Below are 19,112 nucleotides of genomic sequence, written 5' to 3'. Positions count from 1 at the left end.
CCGCAGGCTAATTTGTGTCAATTTGGGGGTCCTTGACATGAAAGAGTTTGGGAACCACTGGACTAAACTATATTTGTGTATGTTTTCTGTGCCGCATGGGGACTAACATTATTTATATACTGTATAAGATCACAGAAGAACCAAACATTACAGTAGTGTCAGAGTTCTTCATGATCGAAACAACTCCTGAGATCGATTCGGTATGGGAAATCTTATTTATCTGTGTTTTTACAAGATGTCATGTCAGTAGTATGTCTAATACCTTCCCAATAGCCCACATCTTGGTTGCTGATGTGGGAATAGGTTAGCCTGCTATTTCAGTAGACTATTATAGTTGATTGTTTAATAACGTTGTGTTTTTAAAGTCTAATATAAATATCAATCAATATAATTAAATATTGTGCCCATTTAACAACTCAGATTCAGAATCAGAACTCTTTATGTTGTTATATGCTCATTTGGAAAACAAAAATCTTTAAGGCCTAATTTCAACTACGGTATTAGACTACTTCAAAAGTTGTGGATAGCATAAACAATAAGTTGAAGGGAAACTTATTGCCGGCCTTATTTCAAGATCTCAAAGGTGGCAACCCTTCGTGCGTGTGTGTGTGTGTGTGTGTGTGTGTGTGTGTGTGTGTGTGTGTGTGGCGTGCGTATCGCGTGCGTGAAATTAACAGACGCAAGTGATGTGTGCAATGCATGTTTCACTGCCAGAATAAATGCATACACAATGTTTTGTTGTGGTGTCACTCACATGAGCACCAAATATCTTTGTATTGTATGGTAACTGAACGAGATATTGCAGCAAGTTGGATCTCTCAATTTCAAGGCTTTATTGATTTAAGTATTTATTATCAGTTTGTCAAGTCCCGCCCACTCTTCGCACCCATTGGTTGCTGTTTCGTGGTTGGACAAAAATCCTTTCTCTCCGTCCACTACCATTGAAATAATGTGTTTTTCAATTCCTTCGTAGATCGTATTGATATTCTGTGTGTTCAATTCTTATTTTAAACTTGGTGGCAGTAAAAAGGAACATCACAGGCCCAGCATGATGACTGGGCATATCATGTTTGTTTTTAGTTTTTTCCAAAAATGATGTTATAGCAAATTCAAAATAAACAAGCCGGAACCAGGGCGGAACAAGTCAGAAAGAGCCTGCTGGTTAGAATCAGAAGTCTGACAAAGGTCTATAGTAGTAAACAGCCAAGTGGCGAAAATTTTTTCTACAATGACATTCCTCCTAGCAGCAACTGCATTTCAGATATCCGTAACCTCATTCTTCCTAGGGAGAATGACGTCACTTTTGCCATTTTTGTGTATGGGTTTTTTATGTTGCGTTCACACGGGCAGACATAATGTTTGTAATATTTTATAATCTGTTCAATAAAAACATATTTGACAAAAAAAAGAAATTATGTAGTCTACCATTCATTGTCAATGGAAGCCAGCGACGTGAAGCTATACGAAGCAGCTATGACTTGTGAAACTGCCGCAAATTATGCTGTGATGCGTTTTTTTGCATCGTTTAATTTAATCTGCCCGTCTGAACGCACCATTAGTTTCATATATCCATAACTGCATTTTGGATATCTAAAATCAACATTCTGGAATCTGGATTCTATAATGGTAGTTTCTCCTATCCAGAAAGCCGTTATGGATATCTGAAACTAAAAGCCCAATTTACGCAAAAGTGACGTCATGTCTCCTAGGAAGAATGATGTTATGGATATCTGAAATGGCAATCTTGGATAGGAAGAATGTCTGTGGGCAGGCATAGTTTACTGAAGTTAGGGTTAAGGTTAGGTTTAGGTATAGTTTTACTGAGGTTAGGGTTAGGATGTCAATCACAGCGACTGGCCACTCACAGCGCGTCCTTGCACAACCCGTGTAGGCTTTGGTATGATGCCGCTAAGTCCCTCCCCAACCCGTCCTTGTCCAATTGGCACGTTGGCAATGTTTTTTTTAAAGAGAGGAGACATGGAAAGTTTCCTTCTCACCCATTGATATGCATGTCAAATGAATAATCGATCATCTCAGTATCAAGCGCTTCAAAATAATCAGGCCTGCAGTAGGCTATGCACTGGACACATGCATGACATTATTTAAATAAACTAGAAATACGAGGAAAACAGTATCCATCAACTTTACTGTCCGCCAAACAGGAGTTTTCATTTAATGCACAGTAAAACTACGGTGCTTAGTAAACTTTCCCGATGTTAAACACCCATGCAAAATAACACTGACAGCTGTGAGGTGACGAAAGCTTGCCATCCTTAGCAAAGGTTGCTAAACTATTTCGATTGGCATTGGACAATCACTTTTGGGATGGGGTTTAGCAAAGGGCTAATTACAGATATCTGGAATAAATATCCAGTCTAGCTATTAAATGTTAAAACGGCTTGCCATAGATTATTTTTAGGTGTAGCTCCTTTACAATGTGTGTATTAAAAAAAAACTATTTATTTGTTTGATGAAATTAAAGCATGAATTACTTTTTCAAGGTCTGCAAATGATGACCAAAAGGAGGCCCCAGGTGTTACTTCCAACCTACTCTGGACCCCAGAAGACCTGTACACAGGTAGGCGGTACTACGACCAATCTCCATGCACACCCTGGTCTTCGCTGCAGCCGAATTCTGTGCCCCAGCCGGGCGTAGAAACCAGCAGAACTCTTTCCTCGCATTGAAACAAAATGGAAATTCAGGCCAAGGCCAGGTCTATAGCAGAAGCCCACATGCCACAAAGGTTTATGTACGATTGATCTGCGGATCATAACTGGTTCTCTGAAGCCTGAGGACCTGTCATTTTTTTTCCAAAGGCATGGATGGCGACATCCTGAAAGCTATCAGTCACTGCTACATCTGGGACCCATGCAGGAGATCCTGGCACCAAAGGAGAAGACCCCCCCCCCCACCCTTTCAAGCTCAGCTTCTTCTCAGTCCTGCAGAGTCCAATGGTTCCTGGCTTTGTCTCTCTATCCATGGTTTGGCAGCTCAAGGTAGGAATTGTTTTTGTTTTTGCTGCTGCTGCTGCTGTTTATGTTGTTTGCTGTGTGTATATACCGAACGAATGTGATTCAAGCTTGTTCTGTTGCTGTAATCTTTGGACCCAATGGCCCAATATTTTCGGAGACTGTTTCTGGCTCTGGAATTGAATGCTGACGTTTGTATGTTGTGTACAGTATGTGTATCTGGCTCTTGGTAACTGCAATTTTCCTATAGTGTGAATTTGCTATTTCCCTTTAAGTTCAAGCTAGAAGTTTTGAGCTTTGTGACCGGAAACTGCCCATAGATCCGAAGTCCCGTTAGTCCGAACATGCACTGCTACCGTGCTTGCGGTTAGGTTTAGGTTTGCTCCCATGCTTGCGGTTGGGTTTAGGTTAGGGTTAGATTGTGACCAGCCATCCAAATGTTTGTTTGGAATAGAAGACTGATGTGGATCTATACTATGTCTGACGTGTTGTTGCTGATATTGATTGTGGCAACACCTCCTCTGTCAATGTACAGTAGGCCCAATTCCTCATGGCCATTATTGTCTCCACCAGGCCGAAGGCATGGGGAGAGAGTATGTTTTGCACACTGTCCCTCCGCGCTCGCGCACGCGTGTGTGTGTGTGTGTGTTGCGGTGAAACTGTGCATGCATATTCCCACTAGGCTGAGGAAGAAATGCCACTTGACAGTTTTCTAATCAGCGTCATGGTGGCGCTACAACAGGCAAAGTCACGACACACACACACACACACACACACACACACACACACACACACACACACAGATCCCCACAACGTTTTAAAAGCTCCCAAAATAATGTATTATTAACATAGCGGACAAAGCACCAACGTTTCGGCCTAATCGGCCTTCATCAGGTATACTCTTGACCATTTTATATATTAATTAACCCACGTTTGAGTGAAACAAATGCGGTACATTTATCTGTTCAGAGCTCTAATTAAAACGGTTGCTGTACGTTCCCCAAGTGTATGCCAGTGACGTACGGACTGTGTTATTGGGTAGTTTGCAGTGCATATGTCTTTCTTCTGTAGTGACCGTGGCATCTTACTTAGAGAGATCACAAGGCTAGAAATGTAGGTTATCAGTCATGTGGTTAAGCATGTTTCTTGTTGTTGTTTTGATTGTTTGTTAGTAGGATGTTCTATTTTCTGAACATTTAGTATTTTGTGAAAAATGTTGTAACACATGATGTGTGTATATACGTAGGCTTAGCTGTATTGTGTTATGCCATAATTTGAATCTTCAAAATGTGATATATTTTATGATCATGCTGTTGGCACAGAATGGATAGAATTTACTAAAACTAATGAGCATTTTATTGTTGTTCAAAAGAGTAGACTAAATATAAATTGGCTGCCAAAATGAACACATTTATTTATATGTGTGTTAAATCTTACCACAGTCAGATACTGTATCATCCGACCATCCACTCGACCCTCATGGAACTGGTCTTTATACTGAGGCAAACCGATGTCATCCAGCCAGCCTGGAGAGGATGGAAATCATAATATCACACACATTTTCAGCGCTAGCGCGTATGCATGGCAAGCAAAGGGCCACATTCGATAGAAACAGACTCACGGGTGACCCATATATGGTCCAGTTCCGATGACTTCTCTGTAACTTTAGTGGTGAATGCCTTCAGAGCCAACTGCAGCTTCTTCCGGTGCAGTGGGTGCTTCATTGCCATTTCCTACGCAGCAAGAACATTCATGCTTTTGATGTCACACAGTAAACAGTGGCACTACACGATTCTGGCTCGAATGTGAATCTCGATTTATTTTTCTCCACAACAATTGAGATCACAATTGTAAATTTTTTGTCTTTTGTCTGTAGATGCTGAACAATTCTATACATTAAAAATGTGGCACCTGGAGCCAAAGTGCTTGACTTAAACCTCTCTTAAAGCACTTGTAGCAAAAAGCACTTTTCTGTAGCAAAAACATAAGAGTAACTAAAGTGAATTGTACAGCCAACTAGTGCTGCACGAGTCTCGCGCAAATGTAGAAATGAGATCGCATAGGTGTCTGAATCTATAAATCGCAATCCTTTTTTTAATTATTACTATTAATCGCACAGCACGTATAGTGTACTACATGTAAAGAATTGTCTCATTTGATTAATTCAAGCCTATTTATCCCATTTTATGTTCTGTTCTGACCTTCTCGAAGTCCTGGGGCGTGGCGGACAGTAGCGTCTGTCCATTATCGACCCACTGTCTGCTGAGGCTAACGTATTGGGCCAGGCCGTAGTCCTCCAGCCAGCCACACACCTGCTCCTTGGTCCAGTGGCTGAACGGAGTGTTCATATCACTGACAGGGAAGAGGAGACAGACATGATTAACCCATTTTGACCTGAGATCAGATTAAAAAAATGTCTTCTACATCCTGACAGTTTTCTGAAAAAGCTATGTTTCTGTCAGTCGTTCCTCGATTTTTCAAAAATAGCAGACCTGCAAGCTCGTAGCGTGCCACTCGGTGGCGCGCTATGAGCTTGTAGATCTGCTATTTTTCAATAGCTAAAGCATTACATAATGCTAACACCAAAAGGGGTTCCGCCCAAAATGGGTTAACTGACAACCAAATTAAATGAACTGGCCTGCTCAAAAGAGCTGTATGCATAAAACAAAAAAACTTAAATATTTCAGACATAATATATACCGGTGATACAATGAAACAAAAATACATACTTAATTCCAATGTGGTCCTTCTGCTCGTGTATTTCTGTAATTTCTTTTTGAATAACATTTAATAAAATATAGTTTCCCATCAGTAGTACATTGCCATTCTGAACCACCAGGGGTCAGTAACACAGCTGGTCAGCCATAATGCACTAGTAAGTAAGTAAGTAAGTAAGAAAGTTTTGTTTTAAAAGATGGACAGAGGCCACAGATTTCAGTTGGTAGGGGAGGTCATTCCATAGCCTGGGAGGTCATTCCATAGCCTGGGAGGTCATTCCATAGCCTGTGTGCGAAGCTAGCAAAGGCTCGATCTCCTTTTAGTTTTTAGTTTTGTGCAGTGTTGATTTTGACAGCAAATTTGGATTTTAGTTTTAGTCATAGTCTCTTGAATAGTGTTCTTTTTGTTTTAGTTTAATTTTAGTCACCTTGAATGTTTTAGTCGACTAAAATGTATTTTGGCGGGCCTTGATGCCGTCGTAATGACTGACTTTAAACTTGCAGATCTACAAGCTCAAAGCGTCGCGCTGCAAACTTGTAGATCTGCTATTTTCAGCATGCAACCAAGTGTAAAATTACTTACTGGATCTCTTGTCCACAAGTCCCTTCCTAACATTTTAGTCTAGTTTAATAACAAAATTGTCAATATCTTAAGTTATTAGTGGCATAGCTTAGTTTTCATTTTGTTTCCATTTAGTTTTCATCCGTGAAAAATAAAGGTAGTCGACGAACATTTATTTGTCATAGTTTTAGTGGACGAAAGGGAGGAACAACCAACAGGGCTTGCTTAATGCTTACCGTAGAGCGCTACCAGACTCGGGGGTCCGTGTCAGTCTGGGCCCTGCTGTGGCGCGTAGTCCCCCTCTCCTGAACTGGCCGGGGTCTGGGTCAATGCCTTGGAGGCCCCCTGATTGGGTTCTTCGAAGCCTGAAGGAGTTTTGAAAGATATTTTTTTCCAGAGGTGCCCAGACTTCAACACATATTGTAAATAAGCTTGCTTAGCTGTCAACAAAGCCACCACAGACAAAGATGTTCCACTGACTTTCCCCAGAGCTTCTTGATGCTCCTGTTATTCTTCATGTACTCTGGTGAACCCACAGCCCGGTGGCCGGGCGGTGCAGGGGAATGACCATTTGAAGTGTTGTCCTCAACTTTCTCTGTCTTCCCTAGAGAGAGATTTATAAAGATCAAAATTAGATTTTACATTCACATATGGGGAAAAAAATCACTGTCATAATTTCATTAACAATATTAATATTAAAGACAAAGAAAGAAAAGAGGCCGCACAGCTTGTAGTCACGACTCACGATGCTAGAAACTTTTATTGATCCGACCTTCATTCCCTGAAGAAGGCATCCTGTTTGCTGAAACGTCGGTTCAATAAAAGTTTATAGCATCGTGACTATACTTCTTTGTGTGCTTTAAAAAAAATGATCTTTGTAGTGCAGGCAAAGAAAAAGGGATCTTTAGTCGAATTGTGCCCCATACAAATTGGTCAGTGGACCGTCCGCGACCCACAAATGTGTCCCGACTCCCGACACACTGTTTGGGAAACGGTGAGTTAGTTACAATTTACAATGTGCAGACGCTCTAAATCCAGAGGGATTTACAGTAAGCAAGAACAACACATGGTGGTAATACATCAAATACATCAAGAATTATACGTAAGCTAAGAACCTAACAGTGGAATATCTGTATAATGAAACTATGTGTATACACTACAGTATACACTATATAGAGTGCTACAGGTATGTCTACATAAAATGCTATCTATGTTACATAAATTGAGCCTTTGCAGTTTGCATATATGCTTATGAGGTCTTCGAGGCTAGGACAAGTGCTACAGGCTAAGATGGATAGTTAGACCATATGGTCTGTGAACCACAGAACAGGCTCACAGCTGCAGCTTACTGGCACAGGCATCACAACCCATTAGAAAGGGAAAAGGGAGAGGCTCAAGTTCAAAGTGGTCAGTGAGGATGGGACAGGGTGCAGCTGGGCTGGGGTGCGTCAGTGTGGTGTGGTCAATCAGAAGAAGGGAGAAGAGGGTGTGTTCTGTGTGTAAAACAGGAATATCCACACGAGCCTCTGCTCTGTGAGGGCAGGCATGAGGCTTCCAGTATTAGCTGTGATCAAAAGGGGCTACTGGTCTTTTGGTCGAAAGGGAGTGGTTTGCTTAACATGTGGCACTCATATGGATACAACCACAGAATGAGGTAGGCCAAAGTAAGCCTACACAGCGGTTTCAGCGGTGCATGGACTAAACAACAAGTGTTTCTCAAACATTTTCATGTCAATGGACCCCCAAGATTGACAGGTATTTGGTTGCAGACCCTATAGCTATCTTTAGTTGTTACATAGCTCTGGTCCATATAGCGTTAGAAGAAGCAGTTCTCCTTAACGCTATGGTACTTTCGATCCTTTCCCCTCACACTCACGGTATAGCAAAAGCTTATTTTTACTACAGAGTGTAAACGTGTTAAAGATGGAGTGCTGTGATTCCCCCCCACACCTTAAACATGATCATCTGTTGTTGTATGATAATGAGGGCGGGGTTAGGGTTATGATGTCACTAAAAGGGTGCTATTTCGATTGGGCCTTTTGACTCAAAGCCTTTCAGCTTTCAGGAAGAAACCAAAAATACACAGGGAAGACATATTTGATTATTATTAGAGTACGGTTAACTCCACAGTCACATGCAAAACAGAAAAAGTTAAAATATCATGGCACTCCGACTCCATCTTTTAAAAACAAAAGCAACACTGGGGGTTAAGCAGTGTAATAATTGGAGCACGTGTACCAGGTTTGCTTTGAACGGAGTCTCCATCTTCACTCTCATCAGGAGACCTGCTGTGACTGTGAGTATCACTGGTGCTCTCTGCGTCTGCGCTGTGCTCCTCCAGAGAGGAGCCCGCAGGCAGAGTGTGACTCCTGCCATCAGCCTGGCTACTCTGGAAGAAACACAGCACAGACCAGATGGCTATCAACTCAATTAGAGTCCGTCACAGATTACTAAACTAAAAGTAATATACACTAGTTTACAAACGGTATATTTAAAGTGTACAATCATTATCATAACATAATAATACATTCTTGTTTTTCCTTTTTTATTTGGGGGGGGGGGGGACACTTTTTATATTCACAAATTCAGTCAATTAAAAAACAATCACCTTTGGTGCAGATCCATTTGGTAGGTCATTCATACTGCTTGAATCAATCTGTGCTTCTGTCCTGCGGAGATTAAACAAACCACAATAATAATCAATCGTTTGGTAATAGATATAATACTTCTACTGGCACATATTAGTAAGGTAATGTAATACCTGCAGTCAGTGTCCTTCTGGGTAAATGAAATCGATGTACTTGTATGAGATGATGAGGAAGAGCTACTTGTGGACACCTGGAATAGACGAGAGGCACAAGATTCATTTACATGTCCTTGACATGAAATAGTTTGAGAACGACTGACATAGAAACATGAGGATGTTAGGATTTAGAAGAATCGTCCTCAGGTCTAAATGGGGTAAGCGGGACTTCACCCACCTCAGACTTGACATCCTCAGACTTAGTGCTGGCAGAGTCTGCGTTCTTCATCGCCAATCCCTGCTCTTCTTCTTCACTACTGCTTGATGGGGTTCTGCCGTTGGACAGTGAACGAACAGCAGGTGGAGCTAGAGTAACGCACACAGTCATAACCATGGTGTTAGCATTTTTCTATTCAAGGAAGCCTTTAGCAGCTTCACTGCATAACCTGCTAAACCCGCTATTTGTTTTATATGTTGAATTAGCCATTTTTGTAATAACTTTTATGAAAATACGGCTTTGTGACATCGTGACGAGGCGGACGCATTATGACGGCGTAACTGGAAATCGACCTATAACTCGCTTGCAAGGGCTTCTGGGAAACTGAGTCCAAAAATGCAAAGTGAATGAGGGTGCAAGGGACATTCTTGGCTGGCTAGCCTCTTTGTTGTTGATCGCATCGAGAAAGTGGCTTATGTGTCGACTCGCTAAGCTATTATCCTCAGCATCTGTGCATGCCTTGCAAGACTTGCGGTCCTGTAGGACCCGGAAGACTGCCCCAGATTTGAGACAAAGCCCTCATATCAACAATACGGCAAGTCATTTGGGACACTAACACACTAACACATATAATAATAATACTAGGAGCAGGGCCAATGAGATGCAGGCGGGGGACCAGACCGGGACGTAGTCTAGTATTAGGCCATTATTTTTACCTGCTGTTCTTGTGGCTGTGACCTCTCTGAACTGTCTGCTTTGCCTCAGCAGCAGAGACAGCTCCTCGATACGGCGGTCCTATATACATGAGGCACAGAGTAGCAGTACTCAAGGTAAACCAAACATCCAATTATGATATTTATCTAAGGTTAGGAAAACATGCATTACCGTTATGGACTATCTGCTTCCACTCTATATTGCTGACCAATTTATTACATCAACATCCCTCTTCCTCCATATGGCCTTTGGCTTTACATCAAAGTATTGAACAGGGAGGGGATTGACGCTGGTCCAGCTGGAAATCTGAGATGTGGTAACGATTCACTGGAGTGCGTGAGTGCGTGCGTGTGTGTGTTTCTTTTTTTTTTGAAGTGGCTTTGCCATGTTTCCCTTAATGTAGCTAACTCCAAAATTAGGTTTGGCAGATGGAGGGCTATAAGTGTGGCTTTCCTGAAATGGCTTGCCCCTGTCAGAGTGTGTGTGTGTCTCCTTGTATTTGAGGCTGCGAGAGAACACAAAAGCCCTTCTGTGCTATAAATGTTGTGAGGGGCGGGGCCCAAGTAACATGGAAACATCCAACAGTTACCTTACCAAACAGCAATAAACGATAACAGTACTGTGTACGTACTACGTACTGTATATATGGGCTGGCAAGATACTTAATGTACTCAGAATTACACTGTAAACAGATGAGAAGAACACACTCGTCTAATCCATATACATAACCACATGCAGCTGTGTTGAACTGAGGGAGAGTATAGTTGCTGGCAGCCTTTCTCGAGCGGCCGGGTCTCTTACCTTCTCATCGTTGGCTGCTAAAAGTGACTCCATACCAGTCCTAAGCCTCTGGAGTTCCTGGTCTATGAACAGAAAGACCACACTGATCATCTGTCTGTATAAACGTAGCTCTGCTATATTTGGTCACGTCAGGTTCAGTAATAGTTTTGTACCGACAGATACACATGGAACACATCAGCGTTGATTTTGGCAGCACATTTTCATTTTAGTTTTAGTCACATGAAGTGTTTTGAATCGTTTTTTGTTTAGTTTTAGTCACATTTTAGTCACTTGGAATGTTTTAGTGTTAGTCAAGTTTTAGTTTACTAAATCTACAGTATCTACAATGTATTTTGGCAGGCCTTGATGCCGTCATAATGACTCTACTTGCTGAAAATAGCGTTGTGAGATTGTAGATCTGCTATTTTCAGCATGCAACCAAGTGTAAAATGACTTGTGTCTTTTACTTATACTGGATGTCTTGTCCACTAGTCGCTTCCTAACATTTTAGTCTAAATTCTAGTAGTCGACGAACATTCTTTTGTCATATAGTATTAGTCGATGAAATCAACACTGGAAAACATTTTAACGCCAGCATTCTCATCGAAACCACATTTTTGGGTTAGATTTGTGCACCAAATATAGCCTGTCTGTCTGTCAACATATATGATGTAGTACAGCATGTTGTTCATTTAATGCTTTCATGTTTTCTCTTTTGGTATCTGTGTTTGATGAGCTGCAGGTTTGACTGAGTAAATGAGTGAGTTGTTCCAGGGAGCTGATTGGTTCCAGCGGGGAGTTTAAAAGGCCATATCTCTCCATAGCCAGAATAGCAGCCACTCTGTGTGTAATGCTTGACTGCTGGGGTTTGGTAGGGGTGGGTAGCCTTTATGTATAACTTTTTTTTCTTCTGGTTTTTCATTAGGTGTCTAGTAATGGTTTGTCTTTTGCTTGATCCTTTTGATTTGAGTTTTGAGTAGTTCAGAATAGGTTGTTCATGTTTAATTTATTTATTTTGTTTCTTGTTTTGGCTGCTAGCCCACGATGAAGCTACCCTGGCTAGTAATACTTGGGACCTGGGACCTTAATCCTGTATAACCCTACTAACCCTAGGCTGGTTTGCAACTGTAATGTTGACATGTCCGTTTCCCTCTGCAGTCAAAAGCCAGAAGCCAAAAGCCAATAATTTAAAAATGCATTTCCAGCTACTGCAGCATAAAAGACGATGAACTGTCACAGTGAAATAGCCGCGGCGAGTATCATACTGTAGTGTCCAATGTGTATCTACGTATGAGTTGACTTGGGGGAGTAATTCAATACGGTATTCAAGAATGATAAGGGATGATCAAAGAGGTTAGGTAAAGAGTACAGCGTGAAACGGCACCGATTAATTTAAGAAGCCGAAGAATTTTCAGAGCTACCCATTGGAAGCAGAAAGGGGTATATGGAGGAAGGGTAATGATGGGAGATCAAAGAAGAGCGCAAAGGACTCCATTAATTCATTAAGATGAGTTACAGCTCACATTTGGTGTTTAGCCTCCTCTTGTACATCTCTATGGGGGTGAGGTACAAGGTAGACACAGAAAGACCTACCATTAGATTAGACACTCTGTTAGGAGACAACTCATCAACATCTCTCACTGTTTCTATACTGGAAAATACTTCAGTGTTAAAGCTGCAATTAATCCAGAACATATTTTAATGAATAACATGTAATCTGTATGCTGCCCTACAAGTTACAACGTGCAGTAAAGTGGACCCTCCAGAAAAACGCTTGATTATGCGGCTTAAAATCCTTGATTATGCCATGAAATATGTGTGTTTTTATGTGATTGTATGTGCTACATAAAGTTGCAAAATATGCAAAGAAATGAGAATTGCTAAATATGCAGGAAGTTGTGAAATATGCGGAATTTTATTTAATTATAAGTTTGCACGATTATGCTGCCTTTTTTTAAACATTTTTACCCTTGCATAAACTTCGCCATCTGGCTGATTTATTCATGCAGTAAATTATGCTGGGATTTCTTTTTTGCATTTTTCTGTAACTATGAACAAAAATGTAAAATGGGTGTAAAAGTGTTTCAACTGATCAGCCAAATGAGATATCGGTATATACATATACAATATGTGGTAATAATACACTATTTGTATCTGTTCTTGAGTTTATTTATTATCCTCAAATCACGAAGGCCAATTTGACTTTTGGGATACACAAATAAGTCGGTGTGTCCAAAAACATTAAGTGCACTTTGTCTTTGTAGGGCAGTAGAGTATGTTATTAAGAACATGTAGATCTGCAGTGCTTGGAGGTGGTCTTCCTAGTCCTATACTCTTCCATCGAGAACTGTAGACGCTGGTGTCGGGCAGGACACAGATCTACTGGTTGACAACAAGTACTATACTTTCTGACTAAGAGCAATATCTCCACTGGCCAAGCGGAAATTCCATCTCGGCAGGGCAGTAGAAATGTGGTCTCCCACGCAGGAGACCCAGCTTTGAAATGCCAGATAGGACATAAATCGTACAGATTGCAGCTTTCATTTAACTCTGAGATTGTGCATACGGTGCGTATGTGACCCGTAAGGGTCCATTTGGTTACATTTGTATGCACTATCAGAGTTAACTCTCATTGCTAACTTATAATAATAATAATATAAAAGAATGTTACAAGAGTACAAGTTAATGGATGTGAGTGACTCATAGACTGCATGTGCCACCTTGCAGCACTCACCACCAGTTGTGGAAAGTAACTAAGTACATTTACTTAAGTACTGTACTTGAGTACAATGTTGAGGTATTTGTACTTTACTTGAGTATTTCCAATTGCCATTACTCCACTACATCTCAGATCCAAATATTGTACTTGTCTTTTACTCCACTGCATTTATGTGAAAACTTCAGTTACTAGTTACTTTGTGCATTTTTATTATTATTACAAAACATACATTAATCACTTCAGCCCTAGGCCTCACTCACACCTTCGCAACAGACTGATGTATACTTGTTGTATACAAAGGGTGTGATACATCTTGCCCCAATGCATTTCCAATGGGAGTCACACATGGTTTGACACAACATTTGTGTTGTATGAGGGGGAGGGGGGCAGTCGAAACACAGCCGGAAGCCATACAACAGCTTGTAGTCCAAAATGTTGTATCAAACCATGTGACTTCCATTGGGGCGGCCATGACAAAACATCTTGCTTACATCTAGAATGCATCAATGTTGTATGCTAGATCGAAAGGTGTGAGTGAGGCCCTATACATTTTGACCATTTGGAAATAGCCGATCTACAAGCTCACAATGTGTCACATCGCAACGCATTGTAATGCTGAAGCAGTCAGTCACACAGAGCTGTCTGTGGGGACAGACAGGCAGGCATGTCTCAGGGTTTGACTCCGGGGCCATGTTGTTTGTTGCTTACCTCTCTCTGGGCTCTCGGCGGAGAGAGAGGGCGGCCGGGCCAACAGCCGGGTGTGGAGCTTGTCTATCTCGGCGTTCTTGCTGAGCAGGAGCTGTTGGAGGCTGCTGATTTCTGTCTGCGGGTGAAACAGGGTGAAACGTTGTTAAAATCAGGAGCTGTTAGAACTTAGAAGCATGCTGATTTCTGCCGGCGGGGATCAAACGGTGGGGGAAAAAAAGCTATAAAAACACTGTCTGGGACAAACGTGCACATGCATGCCGCATACACGGTTCTATTTTTAATTTATAAAAGACAGAGAACATTTATGGTTAAATCAATCAATCAAACAAACATAAATGTCAAAAATATGAGAAATGAATGCAGGCGGTGGCTCAGGGGTAGATGAGTGGCCGGAAGGGAACCGCAAGGTTGCCAGTTTGAACCCGGGCTCCCCCAAGTGTCCCTGAGCAAGACGCTGAACCCCTAATTGCTCCCGCTATGCAGCTTGGTGCCTTGCATGGTTTCTTCCGGTATCGGTGTATGAATGTGTGTGTGAATGGGTGAATGTAATGCACAATCTATGTAAAGCGCCTTGGATAAAGGCACTATATTATATAAATGCACCATTTACCATTTCATTCAGTGTGACCAGAAGCAGGGATAACAACTAAGACTAAATATTGCAGCATTTCATCAACAAGTACAAGCTAGACTAAAATGTCTGGGAGGGGGACTAGTGGAGAAGAGATCCAGTAAAACTAAGACAAGTCATTTTATGTTTGGTTGCGCCCCGGTGTTGTCTGAAAATAGCAGATGCATAAGTGAGATTATAGATCGTCTATTTTCAGCATGCAACCAAGTGTAAAATCAGCCATTAGTGCATGCCAAAATATATTTTCGGCAACTAAATCAACTGTAGACTATACTATTATAGACTATTATACTGTAAACTTGTAATATTTTGTAGACCAAAACTAGACAAGAACTAAAACTTTGATGACTAAAATTAAATGGAATTTTATTCATAAGAATATGACTAAAACTACAAAAAATTATTGCTGTCAAAATCACACTGCACCTGCAATAAATATGAATGACCAGAGGGGGGGATATCCAAATGGTTCATGGATTTCGCCCCATAGATCAAACACTACTAGTGACTACTGGCTATTTGAACTATTCAAAAATGTTTATGGATAAGGCGTAAAGCACTAGCAAATAGGGCCTTAAATGTATACAGTACGCACTACGCAGACATGCATACATTCATGCCCAAATTATGCTCATTATACACAGAAATACTGCACTATGTGGGTACAGGCGCATTCACACACTGCCATGCTCTTTCACAAAGCACTTAAGCATTAAGCTTAATACACGCATGGCAATTGAGATCCAAACACATGCTGTTAGTTGAAAACACACATTTCAATGATTTATTTTCCACAATTAAGGGGCATGCCTTACAGGGCACACATCTACAAAACAACCACAACATAGCCTTGGATTTATAACTATATATCTGAATTTTAGAGGGCCATTTATTAGACTGGCTCTGCCTGAGGTTAAAATGTATAGCAAAACAGATGGCAATAAAGTTAAGCTGAAGCTGATCTATTTGCCAGTGTGTTGTCTATGGCTGTTTTGCACTTAACCCTAACCTCTATTTATAATAATCGGACACACGCACATATGCTAGTATGAGGGGCACTAGCCCCTATATACAGCTTGAATGTAAAAAATGCCATTGACAATGAACGGAAAACTGATGTTTGTGTTGTCTGAGCAAACATTACAAATGCCATTGACACAATTTGTAATTGGTAATACATTACAGATGATATACGGTAATCACTATTGTCAACAACAGAATTTTCATTTTTTTGACTGCTAGTTTAGAGCGATTAGAGCGCCCCTCGCTTCACACGGGTGGGATTGTTTTAATAAGAAATGATACAAAACACTGTGTTCCTACTTCCTAAAAATGCAGAGGGAACCAGACCCAGGTATGTAGTTGGCTGTAAGCAGATGGAATTGAAAGAGAGCACATGCATAGATGTGGCTGTTAAAATGAAATTGTTGGCAGGAACTGTATACAACATTAGCACCTGTTGGTTCTGACAGTGGGCCTCCCACTCACTGTTGTCTCTCTTTCACAATCTATTCTACAGCTAACCTCGGGCCAGAGAGCTGGACCACGCTATGGAGAGAGAGACAGAAATACACCGATATAGAAAGAAAGAGAAAGACTGCAAGGAAAGATGAAGCCTGATTTATACTTTGCCGCACAATGGTGTGGTGTGCTGCAAAAGAGCAGAGTAGATAGCACATGCAAAGCTTTTAGCTTTGCATGTGCTATCTGGATCATAAATTAAGCACGGGGGCATGATTAAGAGAGACAAACGGTATGAACAGAAGGCTAAAGAGGGGAAAGGTTGAAGGAGAGAAGTGAAGAAAACGAGGGAAAGTCTATAGAGGGGAAATGCCAAGGGCCCGTGCCAAGGCACACATGGAGCAGGTTAAAAAGGACAGCCAATGGCCCGAAAATGTGCTCATTATATCTATTTCTATCAAGAAAATTATCCTCAGATTTCTTACGAAAATAGAGGTGTTCCTGTGAGCTGTATGTGCATGGGAGCAATAATGACTCATCTAAACTGGCAGGGTCACAGGATTGGATTGGACAGTGCATAGGAAAGTCGTGCACGATTGGACAGTCAGTTCGCAGTGGAATCTGGGCATTTCGAGTGTGTGCTTTAAAGTCTAGACACTACGCCAACCCCCGGTTTTATTGTACCTTTGTTGCCTTGAGTTTCCTCTCGTACTGCAGCTTCTGATCCTCAAGGTGTTCCACTTTGTCCTTCAGAATTCTCAGCTCCTTGAATAAGCCCTGGAGGCAGAATGTATGTGTGTGTGTGTGTGTGTGTGTGTGTGTGTGTGTGTGAGTGAGAAATCTTGTTCATTTGGATACAATGAATACAACAGTAGTTTTGTATTGTGCATCAGTATATTAGTTCAATGAGCACATTCATATCACACAACTGACTTGAGCACATTCATGAATCATATTACAGCCCGGACCAACAACCATTTCTAAGATGTGAAAACCAAACCACAGCATCTTTGATTAAAATGATAATTTACAGTTTACAGTCTTTTTCTCTCTCTCAGGCAACCTTGTTTGTGTTTCTGCAGGCTTTTGTTAGGATATGCGGTCACTCACAATGCCCATTTCTAAGAGTGACGGGATTTTGTAAGCACATGTTTGAGTGTGTCTCTCTTGGGATGACAAGCAGTAAAACAAGGAGGCACCATGCTGTAACAACTCAGAGGTCATGCAGACATGCCCAGCCTACACTTTGTGTAGCTCCGCCGTGGCAGTACTGATCCCCTTCATCTGAGCTACTCTCCTCCTCCAGGCTCTGGCTCCCGTCGGACTCGCCCGGAGACTCGTTCGGCCTGCTCTCGCACGTCTCCTCGGGGGTACCGTCACAGTCGAGGCCCGGGCTTGAACCCGGGCCCTCTGTGGAGGACCCAGCGTGGCAGACCTCGTGTAGGCTGCTGTCAGCCGCCTGGTTCTCCAAGGTCCTTTTCTCCTGGATCTTGTTATTGATTTCCTCCTGAAACCTACACATCTGCTCCTGGAGCTGGCTAATGAAATTCACTACACTCTTGACGGATGTGAAGTGAAAGAGGAAGGAAAACAAGAGAGAGAGCGAGAGGTTTTAAAAAGAGGAAGGATACAAAGCATTTATTATGTGAGTGTTTGCGAGTGTTTCTCTCCAGAGGGAACTGTGTATTATTGTTAGTGATGGCCCCTCGATTATTCTCTACCTCTGAGCTCATGTCTGGGTATTGTCTGGACATTTTAAATCATGCAGCAGTGGACCAATTACACACTATGAATACACAAGAAAAGTGGAGCCAGTATGAGAAACACAGATTCTCTGGCTGATCTTATGCACAGATACAGTACACTCTGGGCCAGCTAAACACCATTTGGACTGGGTAAACGTGGCGGTATTCTATATGAACTCACCAATGTGCAATTGCAGTTGGCACCGCTAAGCAGCTACAGAGGAGAATAGATTTGCCATCTTTTTAGAGCAAACTGATGTTTGTGTCCCCATAGGAAAGAGTGTAAACAGCGGTGGAGTTATGCATGGACTGTGACCAGAGGAAGTCTCACATGGTGTCCAGTAGAGGGCTAGGAATGAGCGGATATGACAGATGATACAGACCTGCTCCACTGCTAAATTTAACCGGTACTGGCTTAGTGGCACCAACGTGTGCGTGTAGTGCGTGCGTGCATGTGTGTGTGCGTCTGTCAGAGGTAGAGAGAGAGAGAAAGAGAGAGAGAGAGAATGTGTGTGTCAGAAGCAACACGTGGCATGCCAGTATAATATTCAGAGTGGATTTCTGTCATTCTTTTTAAGACCAAGCAGCTGTCATATAGCAAAAGCAGAGTTTGTGCACATGGTGAAAGCAGAAAGGTTGTCGAAACAATATTGTTGATTCCTGTACTAGTGTAAAGCACACCGAAGCCACATCTTCATTCTTAGAGCTAAAGCCTGATGTATCCGTCTCTGTGACAAAGTGTCACAATTGCTGACCCTTTTTCTCCCCAGTTTGAAAATGCACTATTTTGTCAGCAAAGCATATATAGTCTTACTGTAAAGGTGGTTGCACACTGGACGCATTTTTCTGAAAACCGCTTAAAAATCTGAATTTGCGCCCTTAAGAGACAAACAGAAAGTCTACAGTGAGGCATTCAAAGGTATCTGTTTATTCTTCTTGGGGAAAAGTCCCAATGTGACTGTATTGAATTAATGTTTCACATTTTGTAGGCAGGTGTCCTTCACTTGCAAACCCCTAAAAACACCTGAACCTCTCACCTCCAGTTTTCATATAATGGCCCCAGTCATATTCTTTGACCATCACGACGGGGTGAGAGTGTAACTGTAAGCTCTGGGCTGAGGCCGCCCTACAGTACACACAATCTC

At 41.8% G+C, this 19,112-nt stretch overlaps 1 protein-coding gene across 7 annotated transcripts in view; it reads right to left on the bottom strand.

Moving 5' to 3' along the window:
• The window catches only part of ppfibp2a (PPFIA binding protein 2a), a 32,662-nt gene that overhangs the window by 4,943 nt on the left and 8,607 nt on the right, over window positions 1-19,112 (bottom strand). For 3 of the 7 annotated variants that reach the window (XR_013964596.1, XM_080772025.1, XM_080772028.1), the window contains 15 exons: window positions 17,466-17,780; window positions 16,907-16,999; window positions 14,131-14,245; window positions 12,227-12,292; window positions 10,725-10,786; window positions 9,926-10,004; window positions 9,231-9,358; window positions 9,011-9,087; window positions 8,858-8,918; window positions 8,488-8,638; window positions 6,730-6,853; window positions 6,486-6,614; window positions 5,172-5,322; window positions 4,592-4,703; window positions 4,408-4,496 (listed from right to left, as the gene is read on the bottom strand). Coding sequence is in view for 6 of the 7 variants with exons in the window: in XM_080772025.1 (XP_080628151.1) it covers window positions 4,408-4,496; window positions 4,592-4,703; window positions 5,172-5,322; window positions 6,486-6,614; window positions 6,730-6,853; window positions 8,488-8,638; window positions 8,858-8,918; window positions 9,011-9,087; window positions 9,231-9,358; window positions 9,926-10,004; window positions 10,725-10,786; window positions 12,227-12,292; window positions 14,131-14,245; window positions 16,907-16,999; window positions 17,466-17,780 (1,752 nt within the window). In the remaining variant the exon portion in view is untranslated. The remainder of the gene's footprint in view (window positions 1-4,407; window positions 4,497-4,591; window positions 4,704-5,171; window positions 5,323-6,485; window positions 6,615-6,729; window positions 6,854-8,487; window positions 8,639-8,857; window positions 8,919-9,010; window positions 9,088-9,230; window positions 9,359-9,925; window positions 10,005-10,724; window positions 10,787-12,226; window positions 12,293-14,130; window positions 14,246-16,906; window positions 17,000-17,465; window positions 17,781-19,112) is intronic. The other 4 variants (XM_080772026.1, XM_080772027.1, XM_080772029.1 and 1 more) reach the window with 4 other exon arrangements.

This window comes from Protomyctophum bolini (assembly GCF_963924005.1).
Source record: "Protomyctophum bolini genome assembly, chromosome: 1".
Taxonomy (NCBI): Eukaryota; Metazoa; Chordata; class Actinopteri; order Myctophiformes; family Myctophidae; genus Protomyctophum; species Protomyctophum bolini.
This window is presented reverse-complemented; position numbering and strand designations above follow the sequence as displayed.